The 18,207-nt window shown below is 45.6% G+C and overlaps 1 protein-coding gene across 2 annotated transcripts in view; it reads left to right on the top strand.

Moving 5' to 3' along the window:
• Positions 1 to 18,207, top strand: part of LOC144681563 (copine-9-like) — a 410,414-nt gene that overhangs the window by 300,321 nt on the left and 91,886 nt on the right. For both annotated transcript variants that reach the window (XM_078543246.1, XM_078543247.1), the window contains exon 7: positions 1,079 to 1,142. In XM_078543246.1, the coding sequence (XP_078399372.1) occupies positions 1,079 to 1,142 (64 nt within the window). The remainder of the gene's footprint in view (positions 1 to 1,078; positions 1,143 to 18,207) is intronic.

Below are 18,207 nucleotides of genomic sequence, written 5' to 3'. Positions count from 1 at the left end.
CCTCAACTTCCAAAGCAGTGCAACATTTTTCGGCTTCTTACCAGCCGTGGCTCAGTGGGTAGTAGTCTTCCCTCTGAGTCAGGGGGCACAAAAATCTGACATTCCAGTGGAGTGCTGCACTGTTGGAGATGCCATCTTTCAGATGAAACATTAAACTGAAACTCTCTCTGAACCTCTTGGGTGGACATAAAAGATCCAGTGGCACCATTTTGAAGAAGAGCAGGGCAGTTCTCCCCAGTGTCCTGGCCAATATTTATCCCTCAATCTACAATACAAAAACAGATTATCTAGTCATTATCACATCACTGCTGTGGGTACATGCTATGTGCAAATTGCCTGCTGTCTTTTTAAAGTGCTTTAGAACACTCTGTGGTTGAGAAAGGAGCAAGCCTTTCTATTTTCTTCTTCATTAATTGTGCCAATTTAGGATATAGTTTAGTTCTGGGGTCCATTTTGACAAAGAGCTGGATTAAGGCTGCATATGGACATATTTCACATAGGACCCTCATAGTCAGCAGGCAGCGGTGACTTTAATCCCATCAGTTAGGGCTAGATTTCTCAGGTGATGGTGAGGTCCCACTTAAAAGGCCATTGCCAATCCCTCTGCAGCATTTAGTGTCCTACAGATGAGCCTTAATTTGAATAATTAAGTCCTACTCTCTTGCAAAATAAATGCTATATACATCATGATTATTAATCCTCTATTTACTACAATTTACAACTTACTATATTATATGTACAGAGCACAACACTGTATTTGTTGATGTTCTATCTTTGTAACTTGCTTCGAAGTGAGGCGGACTACATTGGTACCTATTTTGTCAAATAAAGACGCTACTGCTGTGGAATATGAGAATAAATCATTTCTGGTTTTGGTTCTAATTAACTGAAAGTAGTCTTGCCTGGTCATATTTTAACAAGGTGCAAAGCTGCCACAGCAAATCTCAGAGGCTAAAAGTCCGCCTTTAATTGTGTGTAGTAGGACGGCTTCCAGGCCTCAATCTGTCATCTTTCTGGGTCTCTGTAATAAACTGTGTTGCCTCTGCCCAGTGAATGATTTCTCTTTTCATCTCTCCAGGGGCCTCCCTGGCAAAAAATGTGGAACACTGATCTTGTCTGCCGAAGAGCTGAGCAACTGTCGGGTCAGTGCTGGCAATATTTCCTCTCTGCTCCTCTGCTTTCCGAGTGGTCTGTGAACTGGCATTATTGTGTGTTATGTGTCATGCTCCCTTTAGTAACCACATCCCTGTCTGAATTAATATTTGCATGTCTTTGTTTGGTAACACAGGCTGATAAGGTCTAATAAAAAGCTATGAAATGCCACGAATTTATAACTAAGTCACAGTGTCCCATGCTGCCATAAAATTATTGTGCCCTAGACACTCCGCAGTAACTTAGGAAGCTGACAGGCTCAGAAACATCCTTTTGTGAGTACCATCCGTCATAAAGATGCCTCCCTCTTTTGATTCCCGAAGTGCATGTTTTGCTTGATCATGTCCTGCTCACCATTGCTTCTGGATCTGTGTGACAGGCAGCAACAAGGGGTCTAAGGCTGGAGTTTAGCAGCACGCAGGATCTATGCCTTTCTCTCTAATGAAGCTCCAAATCCTCAGCTAGTCCTGGCTGCCAGCGGGTGCACGAGATTAGCTTAATGTGGCCAGTCTACCCGCATCTAATTTTAGCAGGAGCAGTTTTAAGAAAACGATTTGCTCTGCCCCCACATGATGACTTCTCAACTGTAAATAAGCTGAAAAAGGTAACCAGGTGTTTTCCCATGGGTGGGGAGGAGGGGGGGTGTGGTGGGTGGTGGGGATGTGCGGAAGTCGGGGTGGGGGCAAATTTGGCAATTGAGAATTGACACAATTTCACAAGATCACTGATTTTGAAGCAAGCCCCTGTTCATGTTGTGCCCAAAGAAACCACGAGAAAAATGAAAAGTAGGTGTTGAGACTTTGTCGGAACAGGAGGACCAGAGGCATTATTATAAGAAAAGATGATAACCTTATCCCATTTTAAACACCACATACTATAAATTACTGCTTGTTATGTAAGTGTACAAATTCGCAATGTATTCATAAAGTTTAAAATAAATAGCAGACAAAGAAATCTCATACAAATACCAAATCACAAACAGCGATTTATATGCTTAACTTCTTGATACTTGCAGTTGTCATTGTATGGAGTAGACTGCCACCTTGTGAGTAAATGCTGTCATAGACAAGAGTGTGGAAATCTTAACTCAAGGCTCCAGAATTATGCTTCCCTCAAAAATTCTAGGTTGTAATCTGAAGGTAGGTAACAAGTCCATTCCGCTACACAAGTGCTGGCAACGAGCATCTCCAGCAAATGAGAATCCAAACATCTCCATTGACATTCAATGGCGTTACCATCGCTGAATCCCCCACCACCAACATCCCGGGGGTTACCATTGACCAGAAACTTAACTGGATCAGCCACATAAATACTATGGCTACAAGTTGCAAGTCGGGAGTGTGATGAAATACTCTCCACTTGCCTAGATAAGTGCAGCTCCAGCAACACTCGAGATGCTCAACGCCATCCAAGACAAAGCAGCCCGCTTGATTTGCACTTCATCCACCATCTTAAACATTCATTCCCTCCACCACTGACGTACAGTGGGCAGCAGTGTGTATCATCTACAAGATGCACTGCAGCGACTCACCCCAAGGCTTCTTCAGCAGCACTTTCCAAACCCACAAACTCTACCACCTAAAAGAACAAGGGGAGCAGGTGCGTGGGAACACCACTGCCTGCAAGTTCCCCTCCAGGTCACACACCACCCTGACTTGAAACGACATTGCTCTTCCTTCACGTCGCTGGGCCAGAATCCTGGAATTCCCTTCCTGACAGTGCTGTGTACCAGATGGACTGCAGCAGTTCAAGAAATCAGAAAATCCAGCATCTCAAGGATAATTTAGAGATTGGCAACAAATGTTGGCCTTGTCCGCGGCGCTTAGACCCCGTGAGAGAATTTTAAAATTCTGAAGCTATAAGTTTTTGGTCTTCCACCGCCATCTCTTGTACCCGTCATGCACCTGACCAATTCCTTTCTCTTTTGTGTCTAATACTTCAACTCAGCTGTGCTCCATATCTCTGATGCTTTATTGTAGCGCTATCTATATTCACTCTCCCTGTGCCTCTAAAGCTTCTTTCTTCTGACTAATGTGCTTTTGAGTCTCTCTCATTCCCTGGTGCACCTCCAATTCCCATTTCTGTTTGATGTAGCTTAATGTAAATATTGTTTCCACTACTGCTCTTACTCACAGCATGATGGATTGAGGGAATCCTGGTAGGAAGCAAAGCTATCCAGCCTCCTTTGTGAATTGAGTTTCTTCACACTATACATAGCAATAAATGATAAATTATTCAGGCAACCAATGCAATTTTTTCAAAAGCATATATCAAAGTTGATGCGGCAAAGGCACATCAAGCATTAGTCAGAGAAACATCAGGAGTTGAAGCTGGGGCATATTAATCAGGAGGGAACAATTTTGCTGGAGTTTTTGATTTGTTCTTGGGTGACCAGAAAGAAAGGTGAGAGTTTCCCACCTAACGCAAGGGACTTAAACAACCAGGTTAAGGATCATCAATTTACTAAGGAGCCTAAGTAAAATTAGTTTAATGATTATAATCCAGGAATATAGGAACAATAGTCCATTCAATCATTCAAGCCTGTTCAGCTATTCGGTTAGACCCTGGCTGATCTACCCTCCTTTGTTCCATATCCTTTAACAAATTATGTAACACAAATTTCTCAATCTCAGTCTTGAAAATTTCAATTGACTCAGCATCCACAGCTTTTTAAGGGAGAAAGTTCCAGATTTCTACCGCCCTTTGTGTGAAGATGTGCTTCCGGGTTTCACTCTTAAATTGCCTAGCTCTGATTTTACACCCCCTTTCTGTGGACTCCCCCACCAGAAAGAATAGTTTCACTGTACCTACATTATCTAATCCCTTTATTGTATAAAATAATTTTAACCTGGTACCAAACGGCCATAGGCATAGAAAAACCCAACCTAGAAGTCCAGCCTTTAACTGCAGAACGTCTTTATTGTTTTTTTTTGTAGGCTTCCCACTTGAATGACGGGAGGGCGAGGCAGATAGTAAACACCCCCTCACCCCAGAATCTAAGTAACCTGCTGGGCCTGGAGGTTACACTCCCCTCTTCTTGGCCCACAAGCAGTGCTGTGAAATCACCTACCAGATAGATTCAGCACTTTTTGCTTCCTTCAACCTGCCGGGCTTCCGCAAGTTATGGAAACCTAGCCATCGTGGTTTAAAATAGAATCCCTGTTAAAATGATGGCTCATAGCCTCATTAGAATATTTAAATTAACAACCTGCCTTCTGCAAGCAGATTGGTTGCCCACCCCCTCCATCCAACCACCGTTAAAACTGGAATGGGTGCAAAGTGGGTTGAGTTTTTGTTTCAGTTTTTTAGCTTTTGAACTTCCCTTTCAAACCGAATCCCACTTGTTTTGTGGGGGTTAAAATTCCTCCCGCCAAGCCTTGGATCTGTTCTTTGGAATCCCAATAAAACGTATTCTAGGTTGGTTTGAAAAAAGAAGGGATTTTACTGATCATGTTGGAACGAGGGGGAAATTCCTCTCAACATTACGGGCAGAGTTTTACGCTGGTCGGACGGACATGTGCCCGACCTGATCGGATGTGAAATCGCGCGAGGTGACGTCGGGCAAGCATCCCATCCTGATGTCATCCCGCGCACACGCGATGTTTCGGTCGGCGGGCACAGGCAGAAGTTGGAAGCACACCCGCCAACAATTAAGAAGGCAGCTATGCCCATGAACGGTGCAACTGTCTGTCATTTTACGTAGCCCGTCCAACCTTACAATTAGCGGACGGGGCAAATCGGCCGGGCGGCCTTCGCATTTTTCATCAAACCTCATCCACGGGCGGGATGAGATTCCCCTGACGAAATGAAATATAAATGCATTTCTGTGGGCAGCATTTTCATTCGCTAAATTTTCAGGTGACTGATTATGATGCACTTTTTTTCAGCTTTTGAAACCTTTACATTTGCTAATTCAGGCCTTCAGCTCCTGGAGGCGGCTCCCAGGGAGCTTTCTGTCCGTGATGGCCCACGCCTGGGTTGACGTCAATGTCTGCCCTCCTCCCGCTCCCACCCCGGCAGAACTGAGCCGTTAATTGGCCAGCCAGCGTGAAATTGCAGTTGGGGTGGGGGGGGTGGGGAGGGTGGGGTTTGCAGTCGGCAGTCCGTTTCCTGACCACTCCCCGGGGCCCACCGATCGTGCCTGCCTGCTGAGCTGAAAATTCAGGCCTATATAAACAGTGATTTTAGTTTCTTGAGGAGGAAATGGTCTGCAGTCTTTTTTTCATCAAGGTTTGGTCCAACTTGAGCTTAAATACTGCCGTGATTTAACTTTTGGCTAACGTTTCCCCCATTTTTTGATTTTCTTCTGTTGTTCATCAAGGTGAGAAATGTGGTTTTGTGTCACTATCATAACCTCCGGGAGGAGAGAAGGGGTTAGGAGAATGTTTAGCATCTCACGGTGCAAGTACATTGGCGAGCACAGTAATATGGTTTCAAAAGCAGGAACACAGTGGAGGATGCCTGGGACAAGGGATGCAAATTGGGATGCTTTGGAAAATTGTGGTCGTTGGCAAGTGAGGGAGAGATCAGCTACTGAGGATGTAGAGATTCAGCATAACTTTTGTATGTCATGAATTCCACGAAAGGGAAACCAGACCTTTCGGCAATATTTTCATCTGCCTCTTTGATAGGCAAACCTTTCAAAAATCAGGAAAAAAATCTTGTTCCCATCTTGCGGAGATTCTGCTGGCTTGAATGAATAATGCCTGTCTGATGCTGATTTGATTTGATTGTGATGTTTTTCAATTACACATATAATTCCCCTTCAATAGCTAATGAGATGAGCCTCCCAATCTGCAGCAGAGAATATAAAGATGCAGTTCTCCCAGGCTGTTGTGTTTCATTAGCCTGACCCTGTGGGCGCTCAGTGTTGATTGAGGAAGGAAGAGGACGTGATGGTGCAACACTTGAAGCCCATGAATGACGTCAAACATTTTGTACGAAGAACTCAGATATTGTTAGAGCATTTCCCAGAAGTTAAGAAGTAGCTCATGTCTGCTCTCCCATTAATATTTCATTGACTCCAAAATAAATATAAAAGGAGCATGCAGCAAGAGAGTGGAATTCAAAGATAGAGTTGAGACTGCACAACAATTTCAAGATCTGGCTGATGCTCTTGCAATCTGTGTGCATCAGCTGCTGAGATCAGACGGACCAGACCAAATTGACTTCAAGAGAAGTCTTCTGCCACCTAACTCACAACTCACTGCAAAGTAACTCACACTTGTGCTCAATAATGTCAAAGGGAATTGTTGCGGTATCAGGAAAACACAGGGTGCATTTATCCCTGAAAATACATTCATGTTGGAGATTGTACATGTTGCTCTTCTACCATCAGCAAGACTGCAGAATGCAAAAGGCCCAACCAACCTAGTTGCGATGAAGCCCCCCTGTTTCCACGAGCTTCATGATCTACCACTGGGTCCAACGGCTTCACCTTGCAGACCTTCAGTTAAAGTGTCAGTCAGGCCCTGATAACCATATTGGAGCCCAACCTGCATATTTGCAATTTCTGACAGATGTTCCTTCTCACCTGCTCAGAATCGCAGGTTAAAATTAGAACCCTCAGAAAAAGTGTGTGATGTTGCTGATTTTCTCTGGGTATGCAGTTAAAATCACCCATATAGGGTGGAATTTTCTGTGCCCACTGGCGTAGGGTGTGTTTGGCGGCGTGAGCGGACAATCTGGTGAGAAGGGCAGAAATTGGTTTCATGACTTTGCGAAACCAGTTTGCGATTGTCCACTCAGCCCGTCGATGGCTGGCCGCGTTTCCCGCCATCAGACGTCGGGAGCTTCATTGTAATACATCAGCATATCATTATAAGGCCATCCCTCCCCTCCAACGCTGGATCATCCGCCCTTATCAGCAGGAAAACATGCCGGTGCAGAATACATCTTGACAAGTATGACGTGCAGAAGTCGGTCCTCACCGCAAGGGCCTTGCTCACGGACATCCGAGCAGCAGAAGATGCTGGAGCCTGATGGCAATGGCACATTGGAGGAAGGTCCATGGCATGTTGGGTGGATTCTCATGGACATGGCTCCACCGCGAAGCAGCTCACGGAAGTTGGAAATTCACTGTTAAGGGTCTGCTCGCAACGGATGATGGTTGAGGGGGTGGAGAGGAAGGTCCAGGAAGGTCTAGGATCGAGTGGGAGCGGAAGAGGTGTCAGGAGTGGGTGAGATTGGGAGAGAGGATCGAAGGTGTCAGGGTGGGGAGGTTGGGAGGGTAGGGAGTACATTGGAGGAGGGGGTAACAGGGGAGAAGATAGCAACTAGGGAGGTAGGTGTAAGGGGGGTGGATGGTGTAAGGGAATGAGTTCGGTGGGGGGAAGGAATGTGGAGAGGGGAGGGAGTCCAGGGGGAGGAAGGAATGCGGAGAGGGGAGGGAGTGTGGGTGGAGGAAGAAGTGAGGGTAGAAGAAGGAAGGGGGAAGGAGTAAGTGGAGGGGGTGGGGGGAGTCCGGTGGGAGGGGAAGGTGTTCTGGTGGGGGGAAGGGGTTCTGGGGGGATTGGAGGGGGTTCCAGAGGGAGGAGGAATGTCCAAGTGAACTTGCAAGGGAAGCCTCTGATGAGTCAATGACTGCCTCCTGGGGAGCGAACTGAGGGTGGGCCTGGTGCAAGGGTAAAGTGAGAATGACCGAGGGCAGAGTGAGGCGGTAGGGTGGGAGGGTGAGGGTTCGATGGTATCAGTAGAAGGGACAGTGAGGGTGGGGACTCGGAGGCAGACATGGACCCTGGGGGTGGGAAGGAGGTGGTCAGGAAGGTGAATGTGAATGGGGGTGGGTTTTTTGGGAAGGAAGAAAATGTGCACATTCACCTGGACCCCCGCAGAAGAAAAGGATTGTGGCTGGTGTCACAGAGGGGGAAGTGGAAGGTGATGCCACGGGGGTCAACAGTGATGGGCAAAAGGAAATAGGTGACTGGGGGAGGGGAAAGGACATGGGAGAAATGAAATACTCTATCACCACCCTGCTGCCTAAATCGAAAGTGAAACAAGAGTCGTGGTGGGCAAGATCAGGTGCTACGTGGGAGTGTGATAAGTGGGTGAGCAGAGATGAAGGTCAGCTCAGATGGACAACTGAAAGTGAACCCCAGCAGGCAGCATTCAAAATGCTCAGGACATTCTTGAGGAGAGTGTGATACATGAAGGATCCACATGCGTAGGAGAGTACTTGCACAAGGCTCCGAAAGGCCCTGCCACACACACATTCTCCCTCCAGTATCCCTCGTTGGCCAGCTGCTCCCTCTGTGGTGACAGAGGATGAGGTTGAGGGGCATACAGGCAAAGGGGACTCAGAGGGCAAGCACAGCCTCTGATATTACTAAGTGGATGACCCAGAGGTGTCCAGCTGCCGCTCTGCCTCCCTTCGGGTGCCCAAGGGCCCCAGCCTGGCTCCTTGAGGGGAAGAAGCACCTGGAGGGACGTTGAGTTCCCTCTTGCGTTGCCACTGTAGGAACTCACCCATGGCTCCCATTATGGAGTGCAGGACTGCACACATCTCTGTTCTGCTGGACCAGGGTCTCCTTCCCATGGAGACCTCCATACGCGCAAATGTGGGCACTCCTTCATCAGAGAGCAGCCAGATGCACTCCTCTGACTCGCCATCCACTCTGTTCAGGGCTTCCAACAGCTCTGCGTGATGTTTCCTCACCTTCTGCTGACTCTCCAGGATGAGTTGGAAGGCAAAAATACAGAAGTTTGTCATCTGGCTTGGACCTCACAGATGCCTCTTCCACAGCAGTCCTCCGAGTGTTAGGGAGCTCAGCCACACCCGACTTCTCCTGCTGCGGACATGTGTCCATGCGATCACCAGCAGTTTGTGAACCCGAGCCTGCTCTAGATCTAGGTCCCACCAAGGTGTGTGTCTCTGCGCTGGTGCAGGGTGCAGGTAAGCGCTGTGATGGGTCTTCCAGGCTGCTTATTTCCTGCTCTTCAATGCATGAGATGTTCTCTTGGTTGGAGGTGAGGACCTGGATGGAACTGAGGGGCTGGCTGGCTGAGGGTGTTGGTCGCTTAGCAGAGCGCTCTGTGAACTAAAGAAGAGACAATTAGTGCATGGCAGCAGATTCAAAAGCCAGAGAGAGATCACTCGCATTTGTGTTGAAAGAGGGATGATGTGGTGCAGGATCCTCACGAGGGTGTTCGCTGCCGACCTCACCGTCACCGCAGTCAGGGTCCACATCCTCACTAGTCAGCGCAATGACACACTCCTTAAAGTGAATGAGGAGCCTAATGTGGGCCACTCCACCCCCAGTCTGGGACCTCTCCCTGCTGATGTGAGCAGGCTTCTCCTGCATGAAAACATATGGAGAGAGTGTGAGCAGGACACATGGCCCTGCATGGAATGTTGTGTGGTGACCGGCGCCATGGACAGGATTGAGTATATGAGTTCAAGAGGATATAAGCCTGATGGAGATGTGAGAGTGTGTGTGAGAGTCAGTGGTGTTGCCCCTGGAGGTGTGAGATCCCTGTGGATGTGTGATGGGTTAGTGAGTGTGTGAGTTGAGAGTGATGAGAAGAGTGACTTACCCTGGCGGAACGGATGAGACCATTCATCCTGTTGCGGCACTGAGTGGCTGTCCTCTTTTGCAGGGCATTGGCGCTGACCACCGCTGCCACCGGCTCCCATATTGGTGATGGTGCTGCCCGTCCTGCGGCCAGAGCAGTGGGCAGGGGGGGGGTGGTTAGGGAACATCACGGCAGGCCTCCACTGCGTCCAAAAGGAGCTTGAAGGACGCGTCACTAAACCTGGGGGCTGGGCCATCCTGCCTTCTGTGCAGCAGTCATGGAACTGAAAGGATTGCGCACGGCTACACTTCAAACGTGATGCCCGGCATGATGAAGTGGCGATGTGATGGTGGACGGGCGAATGAGAATCTGCCCCTCCATCGAAATGACATGTTTCCCGGGAATGCATAAATAAAATGGCAGGATTGGAACGATACAGAGTGAAAACCTGCCATTGAGGCCAGCGGGTAAACTGTCGTTTTACCCGACTGCTACCACACTTAGTGCAAATCTGGGCCAATTCAGCTCATGGTCTCTGCCGCAGTAGTTACAGGTTCTAATAATCCTTTGTGTGGGAATAAAATTTTTCCAACTTCCACCTTCATTCTTCGAGTGATAATCCTGAGTCAAAGTCAATTATAACTGATTTGCCAACCCATGGAAGCCATCTTTTCACTACTTGGCCTCTTAAATCCTTTCAGAATTAAAAAAAAGAATTTGATTAGATTTGCACATTAGTCACCTCTGTTCCAGTAGAAAAATGAAAGCACTTATAGAGCTTTTCTTAATGGCTACAACCTCTCTAATGATTACATACAATGCATTGTTTAGAAATTAACTGATTAACATGACATTAGCTTGCTATATAGAGAAACATCATGCCTAGCTGAACATTTTTTATGAGTTGTTCTACATTCTATGACTAGCTTTTTTAGAAGAGGGAAAAATTAATCTCAAAGATGCAGCCTTTCCCTACATCATTGATTCCAATTCATTTTCCATTGCATAATAATCCAATTATCACTTCCTTTTGTTTACTTCACACAGTAATCCTGTCCTTCACTTGGATTTGAAGAAAATTAATTTTACCTTATAACATGTTGTTAGGAGGTTTATTTCCAGTTTAACACATCAACCCAGAAGGGAGCATTTGGTAGGTTTTCAGAACCTATAGCTCTGTACATTATTTGGATTTGTCTTTGCAGAAAGTATTTTGCATGGAACTATCATCACATTCTGAGGAAGAACGCTTATTAAAATGCTGTGGGCTCTGGCACCATGGAAAGGTGATGCAACCTTTACACTGGCACGTCTAATGACAACAATCACAACAAACCAGAAAGCATTACATTCTTTTAAATGCTCTTTCCAAGGATCTTCATACATCTCTTTTTCGCACCCTCTTATACTGATCCTCACTTTGACCTCTTGCTGCCTCTGTCTTTAGTAGGTATGTTATGCTTCAGTTATATAGGGAATTGGTGAGACCACGGGCAAAAATTTTAGCTCCAGTGTAAAACAACGCGTGTTGACATCGGGCGAGCATCCCCGACATCAACGTGCAATCGTGCAATACCTCGGTTGGCGGGCGCGCGCAGGAATCGGCAGCGTGCCTGCCGACAACTAAAAGGCCTGTTACGGCCGTTAAAGTCTCAATTGACTGACATTTTCCGCTGCCCGTCCAAACTTACTATTGGCGGGCAGGCGAAAAGGCCAAGTGGCCCTGGCACTTTTTAGGGAACCTCATCCACGGTTTCCTAAAGCAAATAAAAATTAAATTAAATAATTATTTAATTGGCCCGCCAGCATGAAATCGCCTTCCGGCCTCGAACACGGACAGCGGTCGGCTTCCTGACCGCCCCCTCCTGCCCCCGCCTGACAAGCATGAAATTCTGCCTCACATCTCGAATATCGTGTGCAGTTTGGGTCTCCTTATTCAAGGAAGGATGTAAATATGCTGGAGGCAGTTCAGAGGAGGTTCACTAGATTGATACCTGGAATGAGGACAGACTGGGCTTGTTTCTATTGGAGTTCGGAAGAGTGAGGGGTGACTTGACTGAAGTATACAAGACCCTGAACAGTCTTGACAAGGTGGACGTAGAAAGGATGTTTCCTCTTGTGGGTGAGTCCAGAGCTAGGGGGGCACTGTTTTAAAATTAGGGATTGCCCTTTTAGGACAGAGATGAGGAGAAATCTTTTCTCTCAGAGGGTTGTGCAACTTTGGAACTCTCTGCGTCAAGAGGCAGTGGAGGCGGAGTCATTGAATGTTTTTAAGGCGGAGGTAGGTAGATTCTTGTTAGGCAAAGGAATCAAAGGGTATCGGGGCAGATGGGAAGGTGGAATTTGAAACACAAGCAGATCAGCCATGATCTTATTTAATGGTGGAGCAGGCTCAGTGGGCCGAATGGCCTACTCCTGCTCCTATTTCTTATGTTCTTGTGTTTAGAATTATCATGGAATTATATAGTAGAAGGCCATTGTGCCCATGCTCTTTTTAAGAGTTACCTATTCAGCCATGTTGCCTTACACTTTCCCTACACATTTTTTTTATTATAAAATCTTTTTTATCCACTTTCCTTTCCAAAATTTTATGGATTATTTTTCCATCACTGTTAGTGCATTCCATAACCTGGCAATCCTCTCAGTAAACAAATGCTCAGCTAACCTCTCCCCTTATTTCTTTGGGTGATGATTTGAAATATATGCCCTCTACTCCCTGACTGATGGAAATCATTCTTCTCTACAGCCTCTCATCTCTGGTATTACCTCAGTGAAGATTTTATGTCTCTTTTTTGTGACATTGACATCCTTCCTTAGCTAGATACAAGCTGTAGCCTAGCCAATGATTTGTGGAGGTTTGGCATTATCTCTTTGCTTTTGTAGTTCATGCCCCTATTCTTAAAATCTAAGACCCTATCTATTTTTTAACAGCTTTATCAACTTAACTTCCTATGTTTAAAATTTGTGTATCTGACCCTTGTAAATCTCTCAACTTTACTACTCCTTGGGCCTGATTTTTACCCTGTGCAATGTCACAATCCCCATGGGGAAATTGCTTTGCACTGCCACCATGATCGGTGTACTCTTGGCATGGTTCTTGGCTGCTAGTGATCAAGACCTAACTTCCCTAGACAGACTGTATCTTACTCTAGTACTTGCTTTAAACTTGCTTGATAACAATAAGACAGGTTACAGAGTAGGCATGGCTTTTCTGAGTACAGAGTGTTCCAACCTCTCTCTCAAGAGTCTAGCACATGACTGACAGATGTTACTGATACCTCATCCTCTACATCACTCATTAGCATATCTATTCGATTAACCTATTACACTAGAACCAAAATAACCAAATTTACCGAGTGACCCCCAAATGAAGAAATTACCAACTAGATTTCACTTTTTCTAATTTTTTACTTTCACACCAATCAGAACCAACATAGTTGACACAACAAAGATACATCTTATACAACCACAAGCATTCCCATTCAGTATGCAGGCATTATGTAGCTACACAGTTCCACAATATGCTGTTCCTTATTTATGCTGGGTGGGTCAGGAGTCCTATCTGACAACAGCTTTCACCTAATTTCACCGGTAAGATTATCATCAGCAAGGCACACTTCTATGAACCCCCTCTTGCTTGGGTCACGACAGTCCTGATGTCGTAGCTTTCAAGAATTCCCTTTCAGCCAACCAACCAATAACACCCTGGTTCATAGTTTGTCTGCTTCTGGTAAAACACCAGCTCTTCACTGTCTCCAAGCCATTCACAGCCTTCCAGGTATTAGACCTCATTAGCCAGCTTGCATAGTGCCTTCCAAGGACCCCTGCCTCCTTTTCTGCCAAACAAAAAAACTGACCACTTCCTGAGAGAAATCTACTTCTTCTCCTCACAAGACTCTTGTGTGTTCTTCTTTCTGTCCCTGTCTGCTTTCTCTTTATGTCTGAATTTATGTGCTGAGCACCTTCAGCTTCCAACACTCTGTCTTGCAACTTTCTTCCTTTGCAGCGCTCTCTTGTCTGCAGCTCTCCTTTTTGTCTGGCAGCCACACGGCTTTTGTATACTTCCTTCCTGTTGGTACTGCTTCCAGTCAAGGTCACCTGGAGTAATATTTCTTATTATCTAAGAAAATTACAATTGATCCCTCTATAATTGATACAAGCTCTTAAAAGTCCTTTTCAAACATTCTTTAAACTGATTAAGGATTCCACAGGCATTTCTTTTTAAATTGCAATGCTTCCTTTCTGTACTTATTCCAGGTCAAATGTCTCCATGGACATTTTAAAGAAATTACAATTTTCCCTTACTGTATTGCTTCCAGGTCAAAGGTCATCACAGCCAGTGGATGGGTTTTGAGTGAGCTTAAAAATTGCCATTAACGTTTTATCATTTATTGTACATTTCCTCTCTTTATTATGCCTCAAAAGGTGTATCACCTGAATTTTCTCTGTACTAAATTTCATCCAGCCTTTATTTTCCCTATCTGCTAAACTATCCCTGTCCTCCTGAAGATAAAATCAATCCTGTCCTGTTCATAATGAACCATGCTCCCTATTTAGTGTCATCTGCAAATTGTGACATTGTGCCCTATAGCACTAAATCTCTGTTAAGCACAACTGTTTGAATCCCTGCAGGTGAAAAGTAATTATTAGCCATTCATTTCTGCTTTTTGTCCTTTAGCTAATTCCTATGCATGTTGTTACATTTCCCTTAACACCATAAAATTCTCAACGAGCTACCTATGCAGCACATTATCAAACACCTTTTGATAAGTATGTTCCATTTTTTCATCAAAGAAGCCTAAAGCCTAAAGCTTTAAAACTGGGGAAAGAGTAGGGTCAATTAGGGACCATAAGAGGTCATCTCTGTGTGAACCCGGAAGATGTGAGCACAGTCCTCAATGCATAATTTGCATCGGTCTTCACAATGGGAAAGGATGATGCAGGTATAGACATCAGGGTGGAGGACTGTGAAATATTAAAGGAACTCAACATAGAGAGAGAGGTGGCACTAGCAGGTTTAGTGGCCTTAAAAGTGGATAAATCCCAGATGAGATGTTTCCAGGCTGTTGAGGGAGGCAAGGGAAGAGATATTAGGGGGCTTGGCAGTAATTTTCAAATCCTCTGTGGCCACAGGTGAGGTGCCAGAGGACTGGAGGACTGTTAACATTGTCCCATTATTAAAAAAAGGGAGGAAGGATAGACCAGGAAATTACAGGCCAGTCAGTCTAACCTTGGTGGAGGGGAAGTTACTAGAAAGAATTCTGAGGGACAGAATATATCTGCACTTGGAGAGACACGGATTAATCAGAGATAGTCAGCATGGATTTGTTAAGGGAAGGTCATGTTTGACAAATTTGATCAAATTTTTTGAGGAGATAACCAGGAGTGTTGATGAGGGTAATGCATTTGATGTGGTCTACATAGACTTAGCAATGCTTTTGGTAAGGCCCCTCATGGCAGACTGGTCAAGAAAGTAAGAGCCCATGGGATCCAAAATTGGCTGAGAGGCAGGAAGCAGAGGGTGATGGTAGAGGGACTGGGACTGGAAGTCTGTTTCCAATGGGGATCTGCAGAGCTCGATGCTGGCACCTTTGCTGTTTGTGATGTACATAAATGATTTGGACCTAAATGTAGGGGGTATGTTCAAGAGATTCGCGGATGACATGAAAATTGGTAGGGTGGTAGATAGTGAGGAGGATAGCCGTAAACTGCAGGAGGATATCAATGGACTGGTCAAGTAGGCAGAGCAGTAGCAAATAGAATTCAACATGGAAAAGTGTGAGGTAATGCACTTGGGGAGGGCTAACAAGGCAAGGAAGTACACTATGAATGGTAGGACCCTGGAAGGTACTGAGGATCAGAGGGACCTTGGTGTGCATATCTGCAGATCCCTGAAGGTAGCAGGGTAGGTAGATAAGGTGGTTAAGAAGGCATATGGGATACTTGCCTTTATTAGCCGAGGTGTAGAATACAAGAGCCAGGAGGTTATGCTGGAACTATATAAAACACTGGTTAGGCCACAACTGGAGAACTCACAGTTCTGGTCATCACATTATAGGAAGGATGTGATTGCATTGGAGAGAGTGCAGAGGAGATTTACCAGGATGCTGCCTGGGCTGGAGGGTCTGAGCTATGAGGAAAGATTGGATAGGCTGGAGTTGTTTTCCTTGGAGCAGCGAAGGTTGAGAGGGGACAGGATAGAGGTTTAGAAGGCTATGAGGGGCACAGATAAGGTGGATAAGAGGTCACTTTTTCCATTAGTAGAGGGTTTAATAACCAGGGGGCATAGATTTAAGGTAAGAGGTAGAAAGCTAAGAGGGGAGTTGAGGAGAAACTTTTTCACCCAGAGGATGGTGGGTGTCTAGAACTCACTGCCTGAAAGGGTGGTTGAGTCAGAAACTATTGTAACATTTAAGAAGCATTGAGATATTCACTTGCATTGCCGTAGACTCCAGGGGCAGCATTTTCCGGTCGGCGAGTGGGGGCAGGGCCTGCTCACCGACACGTAAAATGACATGGGGTGACATCGGGTGTGCGTCCTGACGTCACCCTGCGTCATTTAGATTTTCAGTTCAGCTGCCTGCCCGCCGACCTGTCAACGGCCTATTAAGGCCATTAAAAAAGTAATTAAAATGATTAATGGACCTGCCGGTCCAACCTGAAGGTTGGCGGGCAGGCAAAGAGCCCAGGCGGCCTTTCGAGAAAGCATGAAACCTCATCCACGGGGTGGGGGATGAGGTTTCGTGAGGGATTTAAAATGTTTGGGAAATTTTTAAATAAAAGTAATGGACATGTCCCAGACACTGTCACATGAGGGGACCTGTCAGGAAAATTTCTTTTTACCTTTAGTAAATTTTTTAAAGTTCAACCGATCTCCCTGAGGCAGCACTTTGCCTCAGGGAGATCTGTGTGCTCCTCCGCACGCACGCACGAAAGAGTGCACAGACCTGCTCAGGGAATCCCCCCACCCTGCCCGCACAGGGAGCGCACAGCGCTTCCGAGCGGACGTCATGCTAGGCGGGCCTTAATTGGCCTGCCCATATAAAATGGCGGCGTGCCCCCAAATGGGGGCGCCAATCAGGAACCCGCCCGCTCCCACACAAGCCCCCCAACGGGGGGGATAATGCTGCCCTAGGCCTATGGGCTAAGCACTGGAAAATGGGATTAGTGTAATCAGAGATTTGCTGACCAGCACAGACACAATGGGCTGAATGGCTTCCTTCTGTGCTGTAAACGTCATCGAGTTTATGAGTTTTTCCAGATACAACTAGCTGTCCTGAATTAACCCATCTTCTTAATTGTTTATTTGCATTCACAGTTAGCATTGGTGCAAAGCTGAACTAACTGTTTTAAAATCAGAGTTGGAGTGTAAACCAGATGTGAAAGTTCAAACTGACTTCAAATATGGAGTTAGATTTCATTCTAAAGGGAATCTCACATCACTTCGTATCACTGTGAGATTGGGTCTTGGTGACATGCTTCAGATGGTCTGTGTCCTATAACTGCATTGTTTGCTGCTGCTGTTTGTAGCTAGTCCTGCTATGCCACACCCATCTGTCTTGCGCCATCCTTACCCATCCACTGTAGCTCGTCTGAAACCACTCTGTGACATCCGTCATCCAACCACACCTAGGTTGACCCCTCTTTCTGCTACCCTCCACTTTGCCCTCCAGAGGAGATCGCTGTAGCTTTTCAGCTCTGATCAAATGGCTGAAATACTGACATTTTCTTTTCTGGATGTCACTTTTTAGAGTTCTTTTTGCTCTTGCAATTCCAAGTACCTCTTCATTTGTCTTACGGTCTTTATTCACTGTCACTGAGTCAAAATCCTGGAACTCCCTTCCTAACAGCACTGTACACCACATGGACTGCAGTGTTTAAAAAGGCAGCTCACCACCATTCTCTCAAGGGCAATTAGGGATGGGCAGTAAATGCTGGCTTAGCCAGCAACGCCTCTGTCCTGTGAAAGAATAGAAAAAAATAAGGAATTTTTAGCATATGTCCTTGCATCCACATTTCAAAGGTTTTGATTTTCTTCCACAGGTCTGTACTCATTGTCCAGCTTCCTGAGGTTTACAGGAAAGTGGATAGAATGTAGCATCTTATGCATTTTTTCCTTGTTACAAACTTGAGTTTTCTTGTTGTGAACATATTATTCATTTTCACAAAATTACTTCTGACTATCTCTATCCTTCTTCACACTTCTGCATCATATCTGCCATCTTCTGTTATCATTTGTCCTAAATAGTCAAACGTATCTATTTGTTCCAGTGTGAAACCATCCACTTCATTGCATTATCAGTGAGAAGAAACCTGATTTGTACAGCGTTGCTGTCTGCTTAATTTTGCTTTGCTTTCTCTCACTCCCATATTCATTTAATTTGTCTTTTCATTTCCCAAGCCAAACTTGGAATGATGCAAAACATATATGTTGTAACAGAATGGCGACCAAGATCTTTAGCAGCCATTTCAGTATGTCATTTGTGGTATTGACATTGTAGACTGTAAAGATTGCTAAATGACTGTCCGTCTTCTTTTGAACCT

This window comes from Cetorhinus maximus, chromosome 6 (assembly GCF_964194155.1).
Source record: "Cetorhinus maximus chromosome 6, sCetMax3.hap1.1, whole genome shotgun sequence".
NCBI lineage: Eukaryota > Metazoa > Chordata > Chondrichthyes > Lamniformes > Cetorhinidae > Cetorhinus > Cetorhinus maximus.
The sequence above is the reverse complement of the archived record's forward strand: the minus strand, read 5'-3'. Positions and strand labels throughout refer to the sequence as shown.